The sequence below is a fragment of the Serinus canaria genome, chromosome 4 (genome assembly GCF_022539315.1).
Source record: "Serinus canaria isolate serCan28SL12 chromosome 4, serCan2020, whole genome shotgun sequence".
Classification (NCBI taxonomy): Eukaryota; Metazoa; Chordata; class Aves; order Passeriformes; family Fringillidae; genus Serinus; species Serinus canaria.
Genome location: NC_066317.1, coordinates 58,805,553 through 58,833,508, shown reverse-complemented (window position 1 = coordinate 58,833,508; position 27,956 = coordinate 58,805,553). Strand labels below are relative to the sequence as shown.

Here is a 27,956-nt window from a genome sequence, read left to right as displayed (position 1 = left end):
TCACATCCTCTTCAGCCAACTCTCCCCAGCTGCTAACAAGTTTATTTCAACTGAACAAGTTTATTTCAACTGTTTATATTCAACTGAACATGTTGAATTGTTGAACTGAGCACTTTGCCCACTTTGTCATAAAATGACAACAGCCCCGCAGGTGTCTGACCCCAGCTTTTGTATTTGGAGAGTTCTGCTGCTTGAAATTACTCTTAGAAAAAGTGGAAATGTCTCTGGCTTGTGCCAATGAAACACAGATGCAACTTTTGGAGCTATACTCAGACCCTGATGCCCCAGAAAGACAGCTGAAAAAAAGGAATTATTGTATGTGTGTGTTTCAACAAAATATGTCAGTGCTTTCCATCACACACAAAAGAAGGAGAATTTTAAGGTGGGAAACACTGTTCACCAAAGTCAGCTGAATGTTTTGGAGTAGACTGATTTATTATGCAGACCCATATTAGATCCATTTGACAGAAAGAGTAATAAAATCAAAATTCTTGTCTATGGGGGCTTAAGAAAATTTACAATGACTTCATAGTTCCCCTCTTTGTACTTCTCCATGGGGAAACCTGCAGCTATCTTAAATCCCTGTGCTACAGGCTAATATTGATGGTTAAGAACATGAATAGAAATCATGTATTTCCAGAATTTTTTTCCTAAGCATTTTTTACAGCAAGATACAAACTTTTTTTAAAAAATACCTATGTCGATGTGTGCAAATTAGACATCTTTGTCTCTAGATTGAAACAGTAAGAAAATGCAACAGACTGCAATTTGCAGTAGAATCAGTGCCAACATTGGAGAATCTAGATGATACTGGAGTTCAGATTTTTTTTTCTAGTAGGAGACAGACATTTAGAAGAAGAAAAAAACTAGATTTTAGTTGGAATGCTATATTCTGTTAAAACTATTTTAAGGCATCTCTACACATAATTTTCATACAACTATGTAGTTAGCCTACAGCATAACTACTCCTACCCTGGTTTTATTACTCCTTATTACTGCATTAGTTAGGATAAAACCCCTTATTGTATTTGAATAGCCTATTCTGCAAATAGCAGAGAGTCAAAACTGCAGATCAGCATCTCATAATAGTTTACATTTTTACAGAAGACTGCTGTAAATAAAGACTCAGAAGTATAATATGTGACCAAACATTCAGACAATCTAATTATTTAAATGTACATCACATTTTTAAGCCTACTGACCAGAATGCAAATTGTCAGTTTTAACTACTGGCTTTGACTGATTTCTCTCTCTCTGCTGTCATGGAAACCTGCATTAAAGGCGAAGAAACAATGGAACCTAATTAATGTCTCCTCATTCTTCTGCACAGAAAATGTATTGAGCAATACTTGGTAACATTATGGCAGCTCATACAACATGATTTTCAAATGCATAGTTTAAGAATTTCTGCCAAAACAAACATCTTGCTATAAAAATATTTCAAAAGAGAAATAAGTCAGAAGTATGAGAGAGATAAAGGAGAGTCTCTCCCACCACTCTTCCCCCAGATACATTTTGAGGGTAAATTTGAGGAGGAAACACCACTTTGAAATGTTCCTGCATTCAGACCCCACTGTGTAAGGTAAAGGATCACCTTGGGTTAGAAGCAAGAGCCTGCCAGGATGCCAGGGTGTGGGTGCTGGCAGAAGGAGGCAGCATCAAGATGGTGGCAAGAGGGTGTTAAAGCAATAAGTGAGAAAGAAGAATCTCTCTTCATTAAACTCTTTGTCACCTGCCAGGTTTCATTCTTCTGTGTACTGATACCTCTGTACTTTACTTCCAGATCCGATTTTTTCCCCAAAGATTCTGCATTTAAAGTGGTACAAACCACCACATCTTGCTTTTCCAGTCTTGTCCTTAGAAGGAGGCTCTGCAAACACAATGGCACACAGGATGCTTTTATACCCTGCTGCAGCTTCCTGTTACAAATTCATTATCCACAGAGAACATGGGAGAGGATAGCATGGCTGAAAGTCCTGTAAGCTTAACTGGAACTTTTTATTTCATACACAATGAAGTTCTGCAAGTAGGTTAAACAGGAGATTAAGAATAATACTTTTTTCCCCAAGTTAAATAATGGATAGTTAGAGAAATTTTTCTTTACCACAATTCTAGACTGCAACAAAACCCACCATGTCTTAGAGAAGGAGATGCTTGTGGGACACCATAATTCAATTTCATTATAACTTTACATCCTCTTCTGGGAGTTGTGAACGAATAAGACAAAGACTCTGCCTAATGTTAAACTGAATCACTTCACACACAACTGATTAAGTAGGGAAAAAAAGTGTAAGAGCATATTGATTTCTGCTGATGTGCACAAAATTGTCTGTCTGTGGCAGTGACAGGACCCTGGTTCCAGCTGCCTCCTGCTGTCAGCCTGGCTGGGAGCCTGAGCCATGACTCCTGGTCCCTCCTGTGCTCAGCACTGCTCCCCAGCCTCATCGTGTCTGACAGCCCCACCACTCCAAAGCTACTGACAGCATCCTTTGCTTCTTGTGATCCACAGCTTATAACAAAGTCATGCTGGCAAGGCTGTAGAGGCATTGTTCAGCCAGGATTTCCTACTTAGACAGAAGCTGGACAACAACCTGGAGGGTCTTCTTTTTCTCTTGCCCCTGGGAAAGAGCACAGACAGACCAGGAGAGCACAAGAGCCTCGGTGACAAAAAGTTTTCAGTTGTATCACAAGTAAGAAAGATAAAAGAAAGAAAAAGCTTGAAATGAAACTGTTCATTAGAACAGGTACAGAAAAAAGAATATAGGATGTCATTAAAGCAGGCTGTGATAATAATAATTAAAAATAAATTTCTTCTGAATTGGGAGTGTCAACCATTGCCACTAGTTATCAGATACTGTGCATGTGGCATCAATTGTACTAAATAGACATCTAAAGAAAGATCCACAGGCAGCTCTGTATTTACTGATGGGGCATCCTGAAGCTGGCATATCAAGGTTATAAGATTTTCTTGCATTATGTACAGAAAGGAAAATAGAAGGAGAGAGGTATTAAACCATACGTGGTTCCTCCAGCCACAGAGGAAACCCAGGGATACCTCTGAGCAAGTATTCCTCTGCATGTCACAAGTGAGTGACAGACCTTGCCAAGCAGGAAAATGCCTACAATGATTGATTAGGAACAGACAGACACTGTGTGGAGTTTTTTAAGAGCTCAAAGGAAACTTTAATACAAGCTTGCTGAAAATGCAGTGCCAGCAGAAAAGTGCAAAGTCTTCTTCAGCACTAAACTTTGCCAGAGAGTCATAAGAGTATTATTTTTTTCCCTGTTAGTCTAAATGGATCCTGTTGTGCTGTTTAGCTGCCTCAGGCTGCTGAGGTGCACAATGGTCAAACAGATTTTTTACTTGCTGTGTGGAGGAAGAGCTGTTCATTTCTTGGTAGCACACATGCATAAGGCATTCACTTCATGCATGAGGCCAGTCCCAAAGACACCCTGTTCTCTGTGATTCCAGATACTCACTGTGATATTTCCAATGTGTCACTGCTTTTTAAAAGACTGCCTTATCATTCTTATATATTTTTATGCGAATTGATAGTGTCAAGTTTTCATTGCATCTATAATTCCACTCTCTGCTTGAACAAATGCTAGAAGACCCTATGCTTCATTGGCACCATTCTGCAATTGAGTGACCCCAAATATGGATCACAACCAGAGTTTTGTCATTATTATTTCATAAGGACTTTGTTATCCACCATATTCCACCAACTTTTAGAGGAGAGATAGGACCACCTCAGGTTGCTTGGCCCAAACCATAATTTGCTACAGGCTGCAGAAATGCAGACAACTCCACCATGGCTAAAGATGAATGGAAGGTGTTGCTGCATCAGACTTCCCAGAGCCAGCAAAAATATGCAGGTGCTCTCCACATGAACCTGGATCATGCAGCAAAGCTGGTACAAGACATGGAAATTGTCCTGCTCTGTTCCACAGAGCTGGTTGTAGTGACTGGAAAGAAGCCATGCTCATCCTTCCTTAGGAATGCAGTACTGTACTGTCAAGGCTACAGATGTCACCATTAACTGAGCAATGAACAATAATGAAAAGGATAATACTTGAGACCAGCATAACATATTTTATTCTTCTTTGATGTCACTCTCTTCACTTCTAAATTATATCTCTATATTTTTTAGCGCATTATGAAGCTTAACTCCTAAAATTCCCTTTAAATGGGAACTTTCTTGTTCCTTTTTTATCATATAATTTGATCATTTATCAATTAGTAAATTTTCTCTATGAAGGAATATCTAGGTTTGGAATATTTTCTTCAAATAAAGGACATTTTCCTCAAGAGAGAATTTCAAGTGCTCTAGTTTAAGATGAACAAATGTTATAATATATTTGGTTATTTTTAAAAAAGGTTTCAGTTTTCCACTTCCACAGAAAGAGCAACCTGCACAGAAATCTATCGTTCATCTCTCTTTCATTGGAGAGATAAGAAACAATATCTGATTTTCTCTTCTGCTTTTTTTTCAAATGTCAGTAAAAAAAGTCCAGACCCTGAAGAATCTGATTTGTGATATTGGTTACACTTTCTAATTAGGTTAGATTTTGTACCACTGAAGGAGAAAAATGCCTTCTCCTTTCAGCCTACAGTTCACATTCTCCCCAGGCTCATTGCCATTTTTGTTTGCACCTCTATTTTCTCTTGTCCTTCTCCCAGCCTAGGTGAAAGGTGAGGCTGTAAAAGCTGTGGTCAAGAAGAAGAATTTTCTCTGTTAGGTTTATTTCACTTACTCATTTGTCAACAAGGTTCAATCCCACCAGCTCAGCTTTTGCAATAAAGAACTCGCTCTCTGCACCCTGGATAAATTCTGGTTCAGGTAGTTAGAGAGAATTGGATGGGCAGAAGTAATTTTCCTACTGGCCATATCCATTTTGCAGAGGAATTTAAGTAGTCATCTTCATAACCTTTCTTTGTTTTAGATGTTAATTTGTAAAATGCACATCACCACAGAAAGGGAACCTTAAATCCTCCCTTATGTGTCATGTACTTATGAAACATGAGAGGGATCCTCTTCTCTTTAGAGCTTTACACTGCACAACTGTCATTAATCTTGAAACAGGATGCCATTAATAATTTTCTGAAGTCTTAGTATCAGGTTCCTACTGCACTTAACAAGTACAATAAATATAATTTTTGCTCAATAAAATGGAATTCAAAGCACACTTATGCTGTAAAAATCTGTAGTTGACTTTTAAATTAATAAAAGCGTTGATAAATTTTAATGATTTAAACCAAAGATTCTCCTAGGCAAGAAAAATTAATGCATTACAGAATTTCCTCTTTGGTTTAATTGCACTATTTCCCATTTTAAATTCACTCTGATACAATTCTAACAATGGATATTTTAAATTGCCTTGCACTCAGGATTTTTATTATTATTATTATTATTTAATCATGTATTTACATCTCTTTTACCCTTATATGCAAGCTTTTGGCTTCTGTTCTGTCCTTTGGAACAGCTGGCAAAAATAATTTCCAACTTTTAATGCTTGGAACTTGAAAAATATCCTTGACATCCTTGCAGAAACCAAAAGGAAATATGACTTGGAGAGATAACATATCACCTGAAGCACATATATATTCAATTACCACTATTTTGATATCTCTTGCTAGTTCCATGGGGCTTTGGTTTTGTTTTTAGTATCACTACTCTGACTTTTCCTTCAACCTGTTATAAATAAAAAAGAATTTCCCTATGTGTTTTGTCTGGTTTGAACAAAAAAGCATCATCCCTAAAACCACAAATGTACTCAAAAGCAAACCAGGACAAGTTTCTATAGATGTTACAGCTGTAACATTGTTGGACTAGTTGTGTATCTGTAGGATCTGTTCAGTACCAAAGTTTTGCAGTGGAAGTGTTAAGGACTTCTTTTTCTTCTGTACCAATCACCTGCTTTGCATTCACACTTGAGATGGTTTTACAGGTGCACCCAAGACAGTTTTGCCCTCTGATGGCCATTCCACTGTGGCTGGGCTTTGTTAACACAGCACTGAGCTGCATCTTGTGCAATCTACATTTCACAGAGCCTTTACTACAGGTTAATTGCAGTCCCAGTTCCTACAGCAGAGGTAAGAGTTGATCCTGACTGAAAACTGCATTTACATGATGTACTCATTACTCTGTCAAAAAAACCACTTTACCTAAAGGACCTTGGTTAGCAGTCTAATTGCACACTCCAGCTATTGTGTTGGCATTCATAACCTTTAAAGCAGAGAATAAATAAAATAAATAAATAAAGCAGGAAAACATGCAGAAAAAAAAGCACTGCTTGCCAAAAGCAGCAATTGAGGAGTCTGAAGCAATATCTAAGTGCTTTTCTTCTTTATTTCACATTGCATTCCATTGACAGCATCCAAACCCTGCTCCCATGCTCTCCTGAGAACACCCCTACCACAGCACTGGAGATTTGCATCTGCCCAAAAGGAATGATACCCATTCCTGCCATAAATGTGCACAGGATTCCTGCAGCTGTCCACACCACAAACGTGAGACATGGCCAAAACTCCCTCCAAGCTCAGGAGGGTCTGCTTTGGGCAGCAGCTACCCCACTGCAAAGGCCAAACAAGGTAAGAATTGCAAATTCATAAGAGGAACATGGCTGGAAATGAACATTTTTAGAACAGAAAGGGATTATTTTTCCCAGCAGTTCGATATTTATCAATATTTATAGTAAGATTCCTCTTGCAGAGAAAGCTTTCTGTGAGAAAAGTTTATTAGGGTCAGCAAATAAAGCCTGTGTCTCAGTAAGAATGATGCAGAAGGCACACTCTTAAGAAGGGTCTCAGGATGCAGAGAGACTCACAGGAGATGAAATATCTCATGCAGCAGTTTCTAATGCAAAAAAGATCAAAACTTAAACTGTGCCAAAGGCCAATTCCCACTTTTAAGAGGAATGTATTAAAGCTGAGCCCAAATATATATATTTCAAGGTGACAGCAATTTCTCACAGGAAACAATTAGTCACCAGAATAAAACTTCTCCAGACAGTGTCCCAATACTGTCAATTGTTATCTTAGGTTATTAAAATCAGCACAAAAAATAAATAACTGCTGCATCACACTTTCATCAGTTGGTGATGATGTTAGAGCTAACATTCATTTAGCAAAACACCCAGAGGTCACCAGCTGGCAGTGTTGAGTCCAATGTAATTTCCACAGCTAGAAATAATATCCTGAACATTTACAACTCAAGTCAAATCTATTCTATACTCTTTTCTTCCAATTATCTTACCCTTCCTGCTGCCTCATCACCTTTCTATGCCCTTTTTCGTCCATCATTATCTCTGCTAAGTCTCTAGAGAACAGAAAATTTTTTCAGTCTTTTTCAATATCTTCACCTATTTCAGATTTACATTAATGCAGTGATGAATTAATCTAGCTATGTGAGAAAGCTACTCACCCTTTGCTTCATCTATAGCAAGAATAATTCACCCATCTAAGATCTGTGCAAGATGCTAAATATATCTTCCTCCCTTGATTTACAAATCTCTTCTTGGCTGGAAAAGAAACTTAGACACTGTCAAATATCTGGAAAGGACCAGGATTACAAGCCTGGCATTTATGACCTCAGCTAAACTCACAAAAGTAAGAAACACACGTTGCATCAATAAAAACACATGAGTGGCTGTTGCCCAAATGCTCTGAGACCAAATGGCAGAGAAAAGTCTGTTCCTGGTCAGCTCCCAATCCCAGGCACTGGGTGTGCAGGTTTCCTACCTGCTGGGAACATCCTGGCTGCACCTGGGGCTGCTCTGGGATGGTGCTCATGCCCCAGTCCACAGTGAGGCTGGGAGTCGGGCTAGAAACATTCTGCAATGTGAAATATTGGGTTTGAGAGCCCAGAGAGGATACCTAGTTTTAAGTTACTAGTATAGACACAGCCAGTGAGGAGGACACCAAAGACTCGCTCCCCATAAACCAGAGCTGGAGCAGCTGGGTACAACCAGAGAGCAGAGATCATTCAGCACCTTCATTACTCTCCAGGAAAACTGAATGTGGGTCAGGAATTTTGGAATCCACCACATACTATGAAGTATGGGTGGAATTTTGGAATCCACCACATCCTCTTCATCAGAACTTCTTACTGCTCACAGGGCTGTCAGGCCAATTGCAAACACCCAGCCTGGGTCCTAGCAGGAAACAGCACAGCCCCACTGCTCCCTTCCAAAACAATGCAATTATTCTGGTAAATCATGAACTTTAGTCACAGCTGTTATTGTGGTGTCTCATGAACCCCAGAAAACCAGTTGCAACACATGTCAGAAAAGAAATTCTGAATCCCCCCCAGTAAAGTCTTTTCATTCCACATTAGGCCACCTATATCAAGGCAAGTTAAGTAGCCACAAGACCACAAACACTAAACAAGGACACCTGAGATAGACCTAAACCACCTCCTCTCATTGCTTTGGTCTCTGATAGGTAATTGGTGTTCCTTGGTTGGTCATCTTCACCTCCACCCAGCAGTAAAACACTTGATCAGGTGCTCTTGCTTCCCTAAGTTTTTCTATTTGAGCACATTTTGATACCAACCTGAGGAACAAAGCCATGCTATGGGGACCAAGGTGACCTTGCTCCCAAAATACCCTAGAAAGAGCACCTTCCACAGGGAAGTGTTAATTTCCAGTTGTGTACCTGTATTTGTGAGACATCGAGCAACCCACCCAACACTTGAGACTGAAAAACTAATTTCTTGTCTCCAGAATCCTTTTGTTCTCTTTTTTACCTCCTCTTTCTTTTGGAGACACGTTTGGGTATTAGATGAACTTAGAAGTCCATGAACTTTTTTGCTGCAATGTGTGTTCTTCAGCTTTCACTGGATTTGAGACTTAGTCTTACTGTGGCTGGAACAGCAATGTGCTTCTGTGGGTCTGTCATGGAACACATGCAGTTTCCACAGACTGATAAGTGAAAAGAAAAATACATCTCAGCATATTGCCACTCAGAGAATGCAGCTAACACTTCTTCATGGCTGGTTAAATAAATCAAACATTCTATTTTGTCTATACCAGGAAAATTACTATAAACTGAAAAAAGAGAATGGCTCTCCTTCTCTCTCCCTGTTGCTTTACAAAATGTTCTGGCAAGTTAAACATTTTTTGCAAGGCTATTAAAAATAAGATCACTTCAATATTTCAAAACTTTTGAGAAATGGTCCAATTTTTTTTCATTTTTTTCTGTTCCTCATCAGCACAGAAACCATTTTGAGACATGATTTTTTTGAGAAAAAAAAAAAAAATCTGTCTATTGTGGTAAACCGTGCTGTTTTCAGAGCAGGGGGTGTTTCAAACATCTCTTCATGACTGAGGAAAAGTCACATAATTCTAAATTTACCTGCACTGGTACCTGGCAAATAACCTGGCTCTTGGCTCAGCCCTAATGCACGGTGTAAGAAATGTATTTAAAACAGGAATACTTTCAGAAACACCACTCATCTTGCCATGGGGACACTCAGATAGCTGGGGAAGGATGAACATGGAGAAAGTGCTGAATATGAGAGAGGAACAGACTCAAGGTGGGACCAAGCTGGCAGCTGACACTCCTACAGCCCATTCATCTATGCTTGAAATACCCATGACAAAAAAAGGTGTGATAAAAAACAGGACTGCATTTTATTTTAAGAAGGAATCTCTATTATCAGAAATGCCTCTAATGGTGATAAAAGTGGCTTTAAGCATTTATTCAATTTCATTTCTAAAATGAAGGTTATAAATCAACCCCAAACCCTTCCTGAAAAACACTGTTATCCTCCAAGCTTTTATGAGCATTTATAGAAGAGTGATTCCTTCTGTGCCAGATGTTATGAAAGACATACTTCAAATAATGTGATTTATAAGCTGAGATTGTGAAGTTAAATTTAATAAAGCTCAGAGAAGATGCATGAGCCTCAAAAGGCTTAATAGAGCTCTTTCAGAGTTGAGATGTTACCCTTATTTTATATGAGCTTGTCTGTATTCTTGTGTAAGCTGTGGTTACTGATAGATCCAGCAGAACCACCCACCACAGAACTTTTACCTTTTTTCCTCTTCTTTTTCTCTCCACAAGAATTTAACTGATGAAGGATTGTATACACACATTTCATTACTTTCTTCAGTTATCATGAAAAACTAAAGGACTTTCCAGTATTTGTGTTTGTTTCTTAAACTGCCAGCTTTTATTTTTGATTATGCAATTTCTCAAAGAAAGATTAATATGTTCAAGGAGCTCTTAGGAGATTTATTACTATTTTAATTTTATTTTGAAATCCAGATGATAAACTTTTGAAAATCAGCTGTTCACATCAGGGAAAACTCATGAAAAGCTTATCATGATGGAATTTTCTTCCAAGTATGCTTTTCAATATTGATTTAGGATTTGACATTTTGATTTGAAAGATGTAGGATTTCATTTCAATTCATCACAATGAAAAAAAAAATAGGACACTGAAATTATACTTACAGAAAATTATATTTGTGAAAAGTAAAATATTTTAATTTCATGATTTTAGTCACCAAAATCTTACTTCAGACAGGATTTCCAAAATCTGATATGAGCCCTAAGAGAGTGTGATAGAGCCTGGAAAGAGAGACTAGGCCAAAAGAACTTTGCCATTTAAACAAGCTGAAGTTGTCTTATTCCCTGTACACCATGACATTACTGTTCCTTGGTAGATTAATATTCCAGTTTCTGAAACAATCCAGGCTTAGTAGTTCCTGTTACAGTCCCTTTGTGCATTTACAGTGCAATCAACAAAATAGCAAAATCCAACTCTGAAAAATGAAACTAATCCAGCTGCAGTTACTGCAGAACAAATGCAGATTCAACTGTTTCCTTCCATTAGTGCGTCAGGAATTGACTCACAGGAGGAAAATGCATGGATTCATACCAATCATCTAATATAAGTTATAACTACAATGTAAATGTAGTTGATGCAAATCATTATTGCATCTAAACTGCAAGTAGAAATACATTAAACAGAGTTCTAGTTCACCAACAATCAATGAAAATGTTATTTTAAGAAATTATTTCTGGGAACAACATATTTAAGAGCTATTCCATTCATACTTGCAGTGTTCCTTATCCCATGGTAGAAATAAAAATGTAGTTTCAAATATTAAATAAATGAAATATAATTAATATGTTTAAAAGCTTCATATGGTTTGAACAGATGTGACCATTATTCATGGATCATTTATGATTTTTGTTCTTTGTCTTTGTTGCAGTTCAATAACAAAAGTCATTATTTGAAGGTAATGTGTAGAATATCTTGAAATTCAGCTGAAATTTGAGACAGAGAAGTCAAAGGTCTGGAAAATTCTACTGCAGCCTGCAAGTATAGACACTCCAAAAATATATCACAAGTTAATTTAAGTTAACTTAGGATTGTTCAAGGTTAATTTTTTATGGAAACATATTTTAAGCCCAATACAAGGAAAGAGTTATTCAGGGTAGACTAGGTTAATTTTGGGAAAGTTGAGGCTCGAGATTTCCCTTTATCTGCCTCAGGGTGGAATACAGGTTCTGCAGCAGCTCAGTAGCTCATTCTGGAGTCAAATCTTCGAATCGCCAGACATTTGAATGTGCAGCATTTGAGGTGAGCACTTCAGGTGAAAAAAGGGTCAAAGAAAGTTGTTTTTTTTTTAATTTCTACAATTTTAATTGTCTTATTTACAGTCTCTGAATGTCAGCAGAGCCTCATACAAAACCACAGAATCACTGAACACCCTGAGTTGGAAGGGACCCACAGGGATCATTGAGTCCAAGTCCTGACCCTACACAGGACATCCCCAAGAGTCACACCACGAGCCTGAGAGCACTGTCCAAACACTTCTTGAGCTCTGTCAGGCTGGTGCTGTGACCCCTTCCCTGGGGAGCTGTTCCAGTGCCCAACCACTCCCTGGGTGAAGAACCTTTTCCTGATGCCCAACTTTAACCCCCCCTGCCTCGACTTCATGGCTTTTCCTTGAGTCCTGTCACCAGTCAGGAGAGTGAAGAGATCAGTGCTTGTAGATGGACTGGTCAACTATAACCATTGCAAGAGACATCAAATATAAAGCATTGTTAGTGCACTGAAGCATCTTGAACAGTGCCTGGAATGTTTTGTAACTCTAGAGTACATTATTTCTCTTTCATTTTCTGCATTTCTCATACACACATATCACATTTGAGTCTTGATATCCTGTGATGGTGTCTTAGAAGGGTAGGAAGGATAAAAGGCATCATAATGCCCAGTGCATTTTAAGGTATTGTTTATTTCAAGTCTAATCTTTGGCATGGAAAAAGAAAATGTGAAAGAATATTTATCATATACTCAGTTATACTGAGTATAACTCAGTAATGGGAATCTAGCATTCTTTTTGTTTCACAATAAATATTTGATCTTCAGTCTTTCAGCACTGCTATGTTTATCTCTCAGATCACATTAACCTATGACTGTTTCTGTGCAGTGTCTAGTTACACAGTGGAAACTTCCACACCTCCTGATAAAGAACAAAAATTCGTGGGATTTCAAAAAAGGTAGATAAATACATAACAGAGAACTCCACAGGCTCCTAAGCACAGATATATCTGCCATAGCTTTGGTAAAGAAATCCCAAGACTACAGCTTGCTGGAACCTTGGAAAATGTACTGGGGAAGTTTTGTATTGCAGTCACAATGATGTATTTTTTTAAAACTTTCACCAGGGTATTAGATTAGCTCAGATCATTCATATCAATGGAGAGCACATATGTATGTATATAATTAGGTCCTTTCAGACCTAATTTGGAATAAATTTGGGGTTCAAATGCTTTCTATCAGAGTGCAATTATACTAAAGCTATGCTCACTCAAGACAAAACACAATTTGGCTTTTAATTTGTGAAAGGTGCTGACCTGGCACCAGGAGTGAGCTAAGGGATGGGTAGAACATTGTAGATTGAGCAGTGACCTCAAGTAAGGCAGGTAAAACTCACAGAACACAAGAGCAGTGTGCATTGTAACCATTTGCAGCCAATCAAGCTATTCACAGACTGAATAATTTTCACATTGTAATGGTTTATGTCCCTTCCACCTTTTCATTTTCTGAATGATACAGGTCATTAAATAAGGAGGAAAACTCTGCATCCCATTACTAGTATCACTACAGGAGCCAGCAAATATTATCACACTACATAAGAGCCAGCAAATATTTTAAGCTGCTGGTGTAGTTGAAGCCAGTCATTGCTTGACCAGCATTTTCTCACAATCATGTGTGACCAAAAGCATGAAGAAGATAAGGGAAATTCTAGGTGACAAACAGGCTCTTTTCTGTTGTCCTGTGACAGTAATTTATAGAAAGTAATTGAGCTTCAAATTTTCTCTGAATCAACGTTTTTAAAAAAATTAATGGTTGTATTCAATATTCCACAGCTTTATTAGAGAGGTTTAGTCCAGGTATTGTCAAAAAAAAAAAAAAAAGGGACAGGACAACACATTTCAACACAGCATTGTAATAATTTGGAGAGAAACCAAAGCAGAAATGAACAGATGAATATGATGCTTAAATATTCTAATTAAAAAAGACACCTTAAAAATATTAATGAACAATAAAGCTCCCTGTGAAACCTAATACCTTTAACAAAGGAAGTCTTTTGCTCTTTTCAGCTTTCCAGCCTTCCATATTCTGAACTGATTCAGCAACAAGGAGAAAATGAGAGCTCCATGAAAGCATTTTAATGATTTTCTTACCACAGATTGACCAGGAAGGGATGCTCCAGGCCTTGCATTATCTGCAGCTCCCGGAAAACATTGCGAACTTCATCTCTCTCAATGCATTTCTGTTTATTCATATACTTCATGGCATACATTTTCTTGGTGTCTCTCTTCTGTACAATGCACACCTAATTGGCAGCAAAGTAAAAGAAAAATTTTGACACCTCGGGAAAGTGAATTCAGTTGTGACTTTGGAAAAAAGGAGTCTTTAATGATATTTCAATAATTCGGATCTAGACATTACAACTGAGTAACACAATCAGTAAGTTCACTTCACAGCTCTGCAGGATTCTTTGTAACAGGTTGTAATTAAAAATTAACAAAAACCCAACCCAACCCTGTATAAGAGGAAATTGGGACCCAGAAAAATATCATAACTTTCAGAACTTACATGGTAAAGCTAAGAGTAATAGGCTGCAATGGCTGAAATCACAGGCTATTTAATTATTCAGAGAAATTACTGCCTCCTGCCTAGGAAAATGCTCAGTCATTGTCCTCATTCCCACAAGTCAATACTCACATCTTGATTATTGCATCATAAACCTTGCCTGTGTTCCCAAGGCTCAATATTTCATCTAAATATCAGAATAATGCTCCCTTAATTACTGCTGAAAGGAAAAGAATTTTCATAAAGGTATTCATCATAATATTTCTGAATTCACAAGAGACCATTACAATGATTTAGTCTCTGGCAGTAAATTTCTACACTTTTACTCTATCTATTTTTTTTGACAAAAGCCAAATAATGTAAATGCATGAAGAAAATCTTAGTCAAGAGAAATTCCATAGGAATTCTGGATTTCTTTTTGTCATGGTATTTCACCTTGAGAATGGAGCTGGAGACTGGCACAAGCACCACAACCAAGCATCAGGTTCAGTACAGTTTTTGGCAACAGAGAAATGCACAATTGTTCTGAATGTAGTGGAAACATCTGGTTTAGGTATCCCAGGTCTGCAGTGTCTAAGTTCAAAGGTATTCTAGATTCATTTGATGTGGGCATTATTTTTTATTTGTATATTTAAATACATACACATACATACACACATACATGCTCCCATAATTTAAACACAAAACATTATACTATACATTCATCAATTCATGTTAAGACATCAGATTACAACACAGTGGTAGCCAAAAAGAAATCCTTTGTGTCTGTATTTAAAGAACTTATGCACCCAATATTTAGGAACAATCAGGAGTAAGTAAGGCAACTTCCCACAGTTGAAACTGTGAGGAATGGGGCCAGTAAAGTCAAACCATGCTTATTTCTCTGGAACTCTGTGGTATTGTCCACAAGGGTCCCAGGATGAAGGAAGAGACGAGAAGGTTGACTCCATATTCAGAAAGCTTGATTTATTATTTTATGATAGCTAATATATTAAAACTATACTAAAATAATAGAGGAAAGGATTTCATCAGAAGGCTTAGCTAAGAATAGAAAAAGAATGAATAACAAAGTCTTGTGTCTGACCGAGACCATCCGGCCAGGTGATCTGTGATTGGCCCTTAATTGGAAACAGCCGGATGAGGCCAATCACAGATTCCTCCTGTTGCATTCCACAGCAGCAGATAAGAATCGTTTACAGTTTGTTCCTGAGGCCTCTCAGCTTCTCAGGAGGGGAAAAATCCTAAGGAAAACATGTTGGTGACAGAACTCTATTTTCATAAAGTGCGTCCTTGAGCACAAATCTACTCCAAATAGAGGAGTTAACAGAATACCTTTAACCTATAATGATAAGGCATGATTAAGCAGTGTTTCTAATTACCTTTCCTAGTATCAGGAGATGTTCTGCTATTAAGAAAATCAGGGATGGTAACATTTTGTTTTGAGCCCATCAATGTTACACAATGGTGAGTACTGAAGTTTGGTTTTATTTTTCACCTTGGACTGTTATGAAAGATCTGAAAACTGTTGATGCTGTTAAGATAACTAAAGATTCACATTTATATGGAAAGAACCCTGGATGTGGAACAACGGGGAATTGTGTTTGGCCTTCAGGAGGAAGGAAAAGTAGCAAGTGGGATCAAGCTGAAACTGAGTGGGAAAGGTAGGGATGAAAATGAATTTTTCAAGCTCCCACGGGAGCTTCAAAAGCACAAGCAGAATTTTCAGGAGCAAATCCTGACATCCTGTGTAGATCTCAGAATATATGGAGAGTCCAATTTAGCATTATAAAGTGCAACATTTGGGGATTTTAGCTCAGAACCTAAGTCCAGAAATTCAGCCATGTACATTAGTCTGCATCATGATTTTCATGTACAACTTGGCCAAGAGTTAGGTGTTTGCAGAAGCCTCCTAGTGTATACATTAAAAGCGTCCCTATTGAAGGATTGGCTAGAGAGACTGCTGAGAGAATGCGTTTGAGAATTACAGGTTTGACCAATGTGGCAAACCAAGATCATATGCAGCACCAAAATATGTGATATAAACAAGTTTTGCATTGCTGCTGGGACTCCAGAAGGCACTCAGCTCTCTTACCTGGCAGTAAAGACAAGGGTGTTCAGCACAGCTGAAACAGACCTTCTGTTGTTGGTAGAAGCTTGCCTAACACATAGCTTCAAGGCAGAATGATAGTAAACATTTCCTAGCAATGTGTACCAATGCAAATCCTTTAACATGGTTACAAAATCAATAGGATTTTAATGAATATAATGAAGCTGCCTCCTACTAAAAATCAGGAAACATAATCTGCATCCATGTTGATGTTATTGTGAAAAATGCCTGACATTGAAGGGTTGAGAGATATTGTTTTTATCTCCAAAACAATCCAGCTATGACAGAGCTGGATTGTGTAGGAGATCCTCCCTGGCACTTCCACCTGCTGGCTGCCAGCTCTTCTCCTGAGCAGGACATCAATGGATTGAAACTTTCCACCAAGGTAAGGAAGAAAGGAAAAGCCCTTGAGTCCTTCTCACAGGTGCAGTCTAAATGGGAACTGTTTAAGCTGGGGTTTTTTTGTTTCAAAGGAACAATTTAAAATAGGGATAAACAGGTACCTCAACAAAAAAATTCTGGAACCTCAACGAAAAAATTCAGTGGTGACTCATTATGATGAAAGTCTGTGCAGAATTGCCTTATTTACATGTATCAGTATGGAAGCCTGTCTCACTCACACTCTTTCCATTTTTCCGTGAATACCATTTACCAAAGGCCAGACAGAGTGATGATTTAGAGCAAATATGTGTTCTGAACTCAACAACTATTCAGCTTCATAGTCAGTAGAGAAGGACAGCAGCCATCTCCATAGGGAATGGATCTAAAGAGGTACAGGGGACTATCTCTGTACCTGGAATGGTTTCCCTCTAATGTCCCCTAAAGAGGCTGTAGATTACCAGTTTAGATGTAGGCATCTGTGTGGTACATGTTTAAAGGCAGGCATTATGAACTCCATTAATTTTCCCTCAAATGATATAGTGCTATTTTTAAAAATCTCTTGTGAAAATGTTCCCTTTCTAAAGGGGATTTTTTTAATGTATCCTAGTTGTTATCACAGGGTGGTGTCTTTTGTTATTTCTGGTAGAAGGTAACAGTGAGCTGCCTTAAAACCTATCAGGTTAGAAGAAATTTGACCAGAGAGTGACTTGGGGCCACTTTCTCTCAGAATCTGGGGAAGGAAGGCAGTAGATTATGGCTGTAGGGCTAAGCTTCATTTTTCAAGAGCAACATGTGCTGTGACTTCTAAATCTAAACTACCTTTTGGATTTCCTCTGATTTCACATGCAAAAGACAGAGAAGCTTGCTGAAGGAATCTGCATAATGCTGTGTTGGAGGAGCAACTGCGGGTAGCTTCAACAAAGTTCTTCCTAGAGAAAAGAGGAAAAATCTGTGTTTTGCAGCAAGTCTGATATTTCAGCCATCACTGTTTCCCACTAGAAGAGACTTACAGCTGCTATGTGCATGGTGTGGAAAGAACAAGGAGCATTTAGTGTCAATTTTGGTCTAAATTTAGCACAGGAGTACTTAGACCTCTCAGACTGCCACAAGATGTGGTTTCACACAACAGGTGATAAAAGAGGAGAGAGGCAAACCTGCAGCCAGAAGAAACTCTGCATGAGGCCACTGTCAGGTGGAGAGCTGGAAGCTGGGGTGCCCACTCACCCACGCCTCTGTGTGGTATTTTACATCTCACACAGGAGATGAGATGGGGCAGCTTTGGCTGCCATGAGGAGTCCCAGCCCAGCAGAGGGGCTGTGCACTGCTCAGGCAGAAGCACTCACCCGACACAGAGGGCTAAGAGACAGAAATCAGATACACTCCAGATGGGAATTGATGCACCTGCTGTTGAGCATCTGCCTGAAATACTGCTCCCTTGTCTGCCCTACCCCTGTGCTCTGAAAAATTGGTTCTCACAGTCTTAGCCTACAAGCAGAGCTGGCAAGATTTACTCAAAGAGGCTGGAGAATGGATGTCTTTAGGCTGCCAGGGGGTTTCCTTTAAACAGGGAGATTCATTCCCAGATTCCCCTGAGCAAAGAATGACATCTGGAGCAGCCAAAGCATCTGCTTAGTATCCTTTCCTATTAACTCAAGCTAAAAACCAGGTCATAATACTGTCAAACAATATTAATATTCTGCAGTGGTGTGTTCTGCTGCTTTTAGGATAGAAGCATATTTTTTCTGAAGTATTTTGCATACTATTTACTAAAGTACCCTCAATCAGTGCAGACATGATTCTGGGGTCCCATCTGGTTTACACCACTGTAATTTCAATTTTACTTCATCACGGGAAGTCACAGTTTTATTCAACCAAATTAATCAGAACTAAGTCTTTTGTCTCAGCATCTTAGACAAACAGGAGAGAGTTTGTACCTTGAAATTATAATTTGAATTCAATTTAAGGATGTTAGATTGTTTAATATAACTGCTCCCACGAACAGAGAAGTCAGAGAAAATTGGTACAATAATATCTTTGAGAACTAGTTGTTACACCTGAATACAAATTATTGTGCAGCAGTAACCCTGCAATTATGTGGTTATTGTTGCAGCAAAGGACAATGAGAATTCTTGTATTTCAGTCCTTGTTGGTTTTGTACTTATTGGATGATCTTCAAATATATCATTTTCTGCAATATTTTGTTTGAGAAGAGCGAGAGCTCTACATATAGCAATATTGGAAAAAAATAGCCAGATTAAGCAGGAGACAGCACTTCTAACATATCATATGTCCCTGTTTCTACTATCTCTGTCCTCACAAAGGAGCCCTGGCCCTTTCACATCATACAGGAAAATAAAACAAGCCTTCTTTATGAAGGACTGGCACTCTTCTCAGAAAACTGGTGAATGTTTCTATAATATTTCTAGAAATATCGAATTTTTTTACAGGTTTTTATGTGTGTGGTTCTTGTGAACCTGCTTTGGGGAATCTGTATTGGTGAAAATAGTGTTGCACCATCCTCAGAGAACATGTTTAAAGTATGAGTTCCCTCTAAACTTAAATCCTTATTTTGCAGTTGTCAAATGCAGCAGGAAAGTCCTTGGTGTAACAGTTTTCTTTTTCCCAGATGAGTACAGGCTTCTGACAAATCACCTTGTTTTTCCTTCCATGGGCAAGGGAAAGAAAGAAGCCCATTTTAAAATGACCTATTATAACATAGCCAAAAGCACAACATGGTAAATCAGTCACCATTTCAAATGTCTGTCTCTGTGAGTCAGTCTTGACTTTATTGTTCATTTAGAAGCCTCATTGCTGGCAACTTTTCCTATTATCGTCCTTCTGGAAGTACCTGGCAGCAGAAAATGTCAAAAAAGGATGCAAGCCTGTTAATCTCTATTGCAGGGTGTTTACTGCTCGGGGTCTGCTGTGCTCAAGCATCTTGCAGTGTATAACACCATGTTCAGTGCCACGCTTTCTTAAACTGCCTGCTTCCTTTATGGCTCCTCTGTGGCCTTTTCTGCTTTCTGAGAGAAATAGGATGTTTTAAGACATGCTCTATTTTTTTATTTTATTGCTTTTGGTACAATATCTCTGTCTCTCTCTCTCTCTCTCAATATTTCTTAAATTACTCTGGTTGCCACAGCAACCTGTGCAGGATATTGCTGCAGGAGGAATCTGGTGTGGCAGAGCCTCTGTGCTGCTCAGCTCGCGCTCTTGCACAGAGCTCAAGGTGATGCTCAGCACCTCAGCTCCTCCATGGGGGCTGGCTGCCTCAGCAGCTGGGATCTGTCCCCCCAGCTGCCTTCAGAAATCAGCTCCCTGCCTTGCCTTTGGCATTTTCAATTCACAGTCACAACATCTGCTGTGGCAGGAACTCCTTGGCCATTTGGTAACAATTATTTGTATCTCAGGTTCTGGTCTTTTCTGAGAAGTGTCCACCTGCTTTCAGCTGCTGCTCTGTACCCAATTCTTCTTAGGGACACCTTAACAGCAGGTGCTGTCTCCAAGACACTGTTGAATATTTTTCAGGAAAAGATACACCACAGCCGTTTTGAGGAGGGTGGGAAATGCTTGTGGAGAGAAGAGAAACCACAAGCATGCTCTTTTTTCTGGAAACAAACAGGCTCACTTCCAAGGTGTCCTTTGAGAGCTCAGGACCCCCTTGGTAAGGGACAGATGGAGGAGGTGAGGTCTGAGCCTGCTAGGACCATCTCAGCCACAGCTCCTGTGTAAGCTGGCTGCTCTTTTGCTCAAGCCAAGTGATGGGCAAGCTGTGGCAGAATGTGTGTGGCCCCTCATGGAGCAGTTCCCACACTCCAGGGCACATGCAGACCTCCCTGGGGTATTATCTGTGCAGACAGACCTGGCACAGACCTGGTGTACTGTCTGCTGCACACCCAAAGGGGCACAGACAGGGCAGGGATCCGTGGTACCTGGGCCAGGTGCAGGGCACTGCTCTAAAAGGAGACTCTGGCTTCAGTGACCTTGCTTTGCCAAGTAGGTGAAGGCAGCTCTCTGCTTATGCTTTGGTCCTCATAAATACCAGGAAACTGTTTGTTTGTTTGTTTGTTTGTTTGTGGAAGACCTTTACCCTAGTTATGCTTAGCTTATTCCAGTTATTAGTGGTTCCAAGTGCATAGGAAGAGGGCAGGTTAGAAATTCTGATGAAACAAGTTTTATTTGTATACTAAAAATTTGCCAGGTAAATTCAGAAGTAGGCAATTTAAAACCAACAATGCTGAATTCTGATCTAAGTAGCTTTTCCTTTGTGAGGGTCAACATGATTTGGATATGTCTTTAACTTTTTTTTTCCTGTGCATAACTTGCACTCTTGGGCCTTCTTAGTATCCCACCTACATATTATGAAATACCTACATATTGTGCATACCTACATGGCATTCCACCTCTGTATTGTGATAATAAACAACCACAGATCTCTGCTGCCCTGATTTTAAGGTGTATTTAAGTACCTTTTTGCCCAAGCAGGATATACTCCTACTGACCTCAGACGGTTTCTGCTGAAAACTAGTGAATTGAACAAGGGCTGTGCCATGAGGGACCATGCTGTTCTGCAAGAAGTATTTCTGGCCTCTCTAAAATTAAATTCATTGTTCTGCATGGAGGCCAAGAACCAGCAAAATCCTTTGTGTGTTCTTAATGCATGTCTACAGAAGTGCCTCACCAGCACTGAGCTGGCATGTACTCAGGAGTCATTGAAATCGAGATCTAGACAGCTGTTGTTCCATCAGTCACCTGATCAAGTATCACTTATATTTCACCTTCAGATCTATTCCTGTGAGAAGTGGTTTCTAATATTTGTAAAATAGAATTTTCTCTGACTTTGTGGCTTTGTAGTTGTACTCTATGCGGCTATGTGGCTTTGTAGTATAGGTTTAAAACCTTGTTATAATCACTATTTATAAGAAAGAAAAGTTGTCTGCTCTAGTGTAAACAAACCATTAATCTTCTCTGTTTCAGAAAAATCCTGCTGAATTGAACAAACATTTACTCAATGATCATAATTATATTGTATGTCAGTTTTCACAACCCCAAGAGCACTCATTCTATGTAAAGTGCCTTTAAAAATACTGCAATTATTTTAAACAAACAAATAAGCTCAGAGATTTAAGAATAAGATCACTTTGGTGGACTGTCTAACGAAGCAGTCTGCTCCTACCTTTTTGTTGATTTTTGTTTTCAGGACAGATTTCTAAATTCTGCTAATATCCATTTGGAATAATTAATTATTATAATAACTTTGGCCCAATTAATTTTAGTGAATAGATAATAATAGAAATAATTTAATGTAGAGACAATTCATACTGGTGTCAGATATCCTCAAGAAGGAAAAGGCTACAAAACCTATGTTCTTTTACCATGATCAAGCCAGAAAAACACAAAGGTATTCCCTATGAGACATTTAACTGCAAAAATTAAGTTGATTCTTACCTTTCCAAAACTCCCTTTCCCAATAGCCCGCAATATTTGAAAGTGGTCAAAGTTAACTGCAAAATAAAGGAGAGAAGAAAAGGAAAATAGTTTGTAGTGTGCTAAGTCAGAATCAGAAATCAGATAAGAAAAGAAATCACAGTGTGTCTTTTTACAATGTGGTATTCCATTTTTTCTCTTATACACCAAATATACTTCATAGCTAGAAAAGAAAAAGTTTGCTTTAAAATATGCTGCATTCATTTTGTTCATCAATTCATCTTGGACCAATGTCTTCAGTGTCCAGTGTCTCCAGTGCCCAGTATTTCCAAAAATAAATATATCTCTGTCCTAACCAAGTAACTAGACAAAAGTTAGCATTTTGCAGCCAGCAGCAAAAACTGCTCAGCATTTTCCAGAAATATTGAGATCTATGAAAAGGACACTGAATAATTCAAGTAACACCCTCTACCTACAGATGTGTAATGACATATTGTTATTATTTTTACAGTAGTCACTCTTCAGGATAATTCCCATGTTTTGTTACAGTGATGGAAGCTTGTCCCATGATGAGGTAGTATGATCACCAAGGTTTTCCACCTTAATGCAATACATAATGCAAATATTGTAAGACAATTTCATCATTTCAGCATAAATTTGTTTTGAGAGATTGCATTTTAGGTTGGAAGTGGAATGGATTTACTTGCACTTCAGGAAAATCTGACAGCACAGCCTGCTCCAGACACTGAAGTGCTTTGCTGGTAGGGTGAATGAGATTTCATTCCTCAGAAATGCCATTTTTATTGGTGTTACATGAGTTTAAACACAACATGACCTTCAAATCTTCATTGGTATATCTGGTGGTTTTAAAAAAATTCCAACATCCTGAACAAAATTGATGCAAAGTCACTGAAATACAAACACAACAATGTGTGATACAGCTTTTACAGTCACTTCTCAGAAAAAAATCACACTTAGAGCTAAATTCAGTGAACCACAGATGACAAGGTTCAGTGCAACATAACAGGATTTTTTTTAAATTAAAACTTATGTTCCTGGCTTTGGCCATGGATCCTCATCTATGCACCTGTCATTGATGTAACAGTAACCAGCAAAACTGTGGAGACAGACCATCACTGGGAAAATCATAGAACCATACAATGGTTTGGGTTAGAAGGGACCTTAGAGATTATCTCATTCCAACCCCCCTGCCATGGGCAGGGCCACTTTTCCCTGGACCAGTTTCTCAAAGCCCCATCCAGCCTGGCCTTGAGCTCTCCAGGGATGGGGCAGCCACAGCCTCTCTGGGCAACCTGGGCCATGGTCACCCAAAAATGTGGGAACAAGAAGAATCACAACAAAAATGTGATACGTCAAGATGAAGGAGAAAATTCTATTAAACTCATAATATAAATATTTGCCAAAAAGGTTATCCATCTCAAGCTAAGCTCTGCATAGAAAGTTGAAAGGTTGATAGCTATGAAGCCTCTAAAACAGGTTAATATATTACTTTCTCTGTTGCAATAATACCTCATTTACACTATTAACACCACAAAGAATTTGTTTATTTATGCTTGCTTATACTGCCTTCAAGGAAACATGGTTGCTCCTTTCATTAGTGCAGCATAGCAACCACCTTCCTGGTAATTGCTGGAGGCAAATCAAGCCCAGAGCTGGCAGAGCTGAGAGCAGCAGACTGTTCTGCAGGAAACAAAGGTGGTGAATAGAGCACCTTTAGAATTTGGATACTGAAATAAAAATGCATAACCTTGGAAAGGATTTATAACCTGCTTGGAAACTGAAAATTGGGAAAAAAATTTTGAGCTGAATCCTGGGAGAGTTAGGGCTGCCCAGATGTTTGAGAAGCAGGATTGTCTGTCAGCAACCTGCAGCTGGAGTCTCTGCTGAGAGATTTTACAGTGCAAAATCTCTTGTAGTTCCTGCTGGCCAGTACTGGTCTGATGAGCAAGATGGTCAGTTTAGCAAAACCCCCTTCCACATGAACTTACATCCATTTAAATCCTGTGCCTACCACTCATCCCTCCCAAGTGCATGACTGGGCTGTCTAAGATGACCCTGAATTTAGGTAGGGATTTACACAGTGTAGAAAATATCCTAAACAACTTCTTAATCTCATTAATTTCTTTGATGGGAAAAAATAAACCAAAAATTCAGCACAGCATGCTGGTGGTTTTTGTGTCACTCCTCTGTTTCCAAACTTCCTCATGTTTCTGCTTATTTTGCTAAAGATTTAACATGCACGTTCCTTAAAAAGCTTATTTTGAATTTGTTCTTTACCTTGCAGTCATTCAGCTGAGTCCAGTTGCCAAAACAAGTGAGAAATTGTAGAATCAGTCTGTAATTATCTCAATTTGAGTCAAGTCACATTTCAGTAATACTTGACTATATTATATTCTGAAATCTGACATGTTTTGAAAGACATCAGTTTGAAGAATGAGTTTGTTTTTGTAAAACTAAGATTAAGCATTTATCTGTAGCTGTGTAAAGGATATTTTTTATTGTCCACATAACTACTATTTCTCTGCACTTCCATCTTTCCTGTGTTCATTGCTCTGATTGACTATAACAACTTAATTTTTAATTAGATTATTTGTAAATTTTACTTCCATACAAATGAAATTATTAAATGGGGCACTAGAACATGGAGTTGAAGATGGATTACTGGTAAGCTAAATAAGAGGTTAAAAATCATAGATGCGACAATTTATCAAATTTTCCCAATTTCTATGTTTAACTTGAATATAAAATGATATGTTACTTTTTCATATCTTCATTAAGAAAAAAACAGGCTTTTTTTTCTATAGCTAACAGTCCCATGAGCCTTATTTAAATTAAAGTACAATTATTGTAATGCATTTTTTGCAAGAGAAAATAAAGCCAATTTTAAATGACTGAGGAAATGTGTAAACATGCCTGAGCCTGCATCTAAAATGAGCAAGGCTTGCAGCCACTGTGGCTCTCTGGAAAGGGGTAATTCACTGAAGGGAGAAAATTCAGTCTCTTTTGACCATTCAGACATACTCCCAACACTGCAGATTCACAAACTGAGGAAGTTCCTCCTTTGGAATATTAGGGCAGAATAAAAAGTGGGCTACCTTGCAGCTGAGACTAGTACCAAACTCACTGAGTAAAACTAAGGTGCTTCAAGCAACATTCCCATCTAGGACAGAGCAGCAGCTCCCTGAAAACAGTGAAGGGTTGAGCTAAGTTCACTGCCACCTTGGTACTAGATTAGCCATATATCCCAGGTGTTTTCCTCAGATGTTTTTAATCTCACACTCTCAAAACTTTGGGCTAATTTTGTTCATGTCCGTTTTTTTGTTTTTTTTCACGTTCTGTATGCGTTTCTTCATCTTTTCTGGTGAAAATTCAATGCCAAAATATCACCGCTTACTCTGAGAAGAATTACACCTCATGACCTCTGTCATTTTCCAATGTTGAAAATATCATCAAGTTCAAACACTGCCATTTCCTCTGTGCAACAAGGACATCAGGAGTGTTAGATTCTTGTCCTCCAAAACATGGCATGTCTTGTTCCTGTGGTGCCTGGTGTTGTAGCTAATGACATTTTTCTAGTGCAAAGCCCCACTGAGATAATGGTACGGCTGGCAGAAGGACATTTTCTTCAGTATCAGTAATATGGCTATTACTCTTTTGAAAATAGCTTTCTTTACTCGAGAGAAAATACTTCAATTCTCAAGAGAATACTTTCTTTTACAGAGAAAAAAATATTTTCCTACTTTTTGAGCGCTCCTTTCATTTTATTACCACACCATACTTTGGAGGTCTTACACATTGTCTCAGAATTTGAGTATAAGAATATGAACTATTTTCAGAAAACAAAATTTGTTTTTATTGTCTTCAGGTAATTTTTCATGCAAGTAGACCTACAGTTAATCTTATTAACAACACCATGAGAGAGTTCATTTCCAGTTTTTTTGATTTCCATCAATTTGGAAAAATCAAGTATTATCATTTCCCCTCCCTCATCTCCCACCTTCATCCCTTAAAACGTAACCATAAATTTAAAACTAAGAAGGAATATAGAATAACCCAGATATTTTGCTAACTAAGAGAGAAAACAGATCAGCATTTATGACATCCATTTCATGTTATGGTATTAGAGCAATGGATGCCTGTTAATTTTAGCAATGTGTTGTATATATACATATAAATACTTTACTTTGCTTCTTTCCATTTAGTCATACTCAAATAAACCTTCAATTCATCCTTTGCACAGATTCAACTCTCCATTAATGACTATGAGTGCAAGCATACCTTTCTTGGATTAGAATATTAGATATTTTCAAATTACAGGAAATGTCAAGCATTTTCCTGTAGTTTGATCTTGAACACATAAGAGCCAGATGATGGTAACAGGATTCACAACTGAATTAAGGGTTTCATCCTGCTTTCCATGAAAAGCAAAAAAATGTGGTCTTAACCATCATAGATACTTGGTCAAATATATGAGTGTACTCAAAAACTCTTGGGAATATCTAGAAGGGTGGTGATGTGGTTTGTGACTGAGTTATACACAGGAGCATCTCTACTGCCACAGCCTTCTCATGTGGCCTCAGGTGAGTGCTCCAAAATCTTCTGCTGCTGTCTGTAGAAAAATGAATCATTACATCTCCAGGCAGCTGTAAAATTAGGTATGGAAAGCACCTTAGAGCTCAGACACACAAGTGACTGGGAGAGCAGTAAAAGCCAGTGCAGGTAATAGTGCTTTATAACAGCACCATGAAGACTGACAGCCCTTTTTAAAGAGTGAGGAGTCTACACCATGTGGAAGCAGAGATACAGAAATCAGAAGATTGACTCAAACCCCACTCATGAGGTTGTGGCAGAGCAGAGAACAGAACCCAGCTTCCCCTTCACACCACAGCTTCTCATGCATGCCCTCCACACCTCACAAGCCCTGCTGGAGCAGATATCTGGTATCAAACTTTCTAGTGAAAGATAAAATACTTATTTCTTTCTCCACTGCTCCCTGAGGATAAAGTATACTTTGGAGAAAATATTCACATCACAGACTTGTGTTTTTACAACCACACTGCAAAAACACTGGATAGTTTTAGTGGAAATGCCTATTCTTGTTTTTCAATCAGCACTACCTACATAATAATATATATTAAAACAATGAAGTATATGCATTCACCTCTGCTGCATTATGCACAAATACTGTTTACTTGGACCAAAAAAACCCAAAGAAGTTACATCAGCAACACACCATTAAGTATTATGTGTTTGATTTATGATCTTACAAAGGAATATAAGATCTTTACCTTTTCACTTGCAGTTTTGCTGTTCAAAATATTCTCATGTTGAACAATATTTGTTCAAGTGTAAATTCCATTTAGCTAAAGAGGCAATAGAAATATTGGTTGGATTCTAGGTAGAGCTGACATCTGTTTTCTCACTGCAGCTGAGGAATATTAATTGTATGTATATGTGATTAGTCCAAATACACTCAATAAACATTTCCTGAAAGAACTTTGCTTCTCCCAGAGAAAACATCCTACTGAATGTGGCCAAAGCACTGGCATGCACATGCTTTGCAGAATGAAAAATGAAGTAGAGGCCTTTCTGGAGGAACTTGATAAGCTAAATTCAGACTCTCCTTCCCTGGCTGAGTCCTACTGATTTATTTGGATTGTCTGGGAGTAGCCAAAAGCAAAACAGGAGCACTAAGGCATTAGGAGGTGTACAGTAAAGCCATTTTTTTTAACACAATGAGCTTTTCAACACATTGAGATTCATTCTCACTGATCTCAAGAGAAAACAGAAAAAGGCAGATATGATGTGGCCATTAGGCAAGAAAACAGATTTTTATGTAAGTCTGACCCCTGTGTTGAAGGTATGTTTTGGGGTGGTTTAATGCTTCCTGTGTCTGTGAA

General features: G+C 38.4%; 1 protein-coding gene across 1 annotated transcript in view; it reads right to left on the bottom strand.

The window, feature by feature from the left end:
* STK32B (serine/threonine kinase 32B) overlaps window positions 1-27,956 on the bottom strand; it is a 156,371-nt gene that overhangs the window by 105,512 nt on the left and 22,903 nt on the right. The window contains exons 2-3 of the mRNA XM_018924889.3: window positions 22,057-22,112; window positions 13,709-13,860 (exon numbers count right to left, since the gene is read on the bottom strand). Coding sequence (XP_018780434.2) covers window positions 13,709-13,860; window positions 22,057-22,112 — 208 coding nt within the window. The remainder of the gene's footprint in view (window positions 1-13,708; window positions 13,861-22,056; window positions 22,113-27,956) is intronic.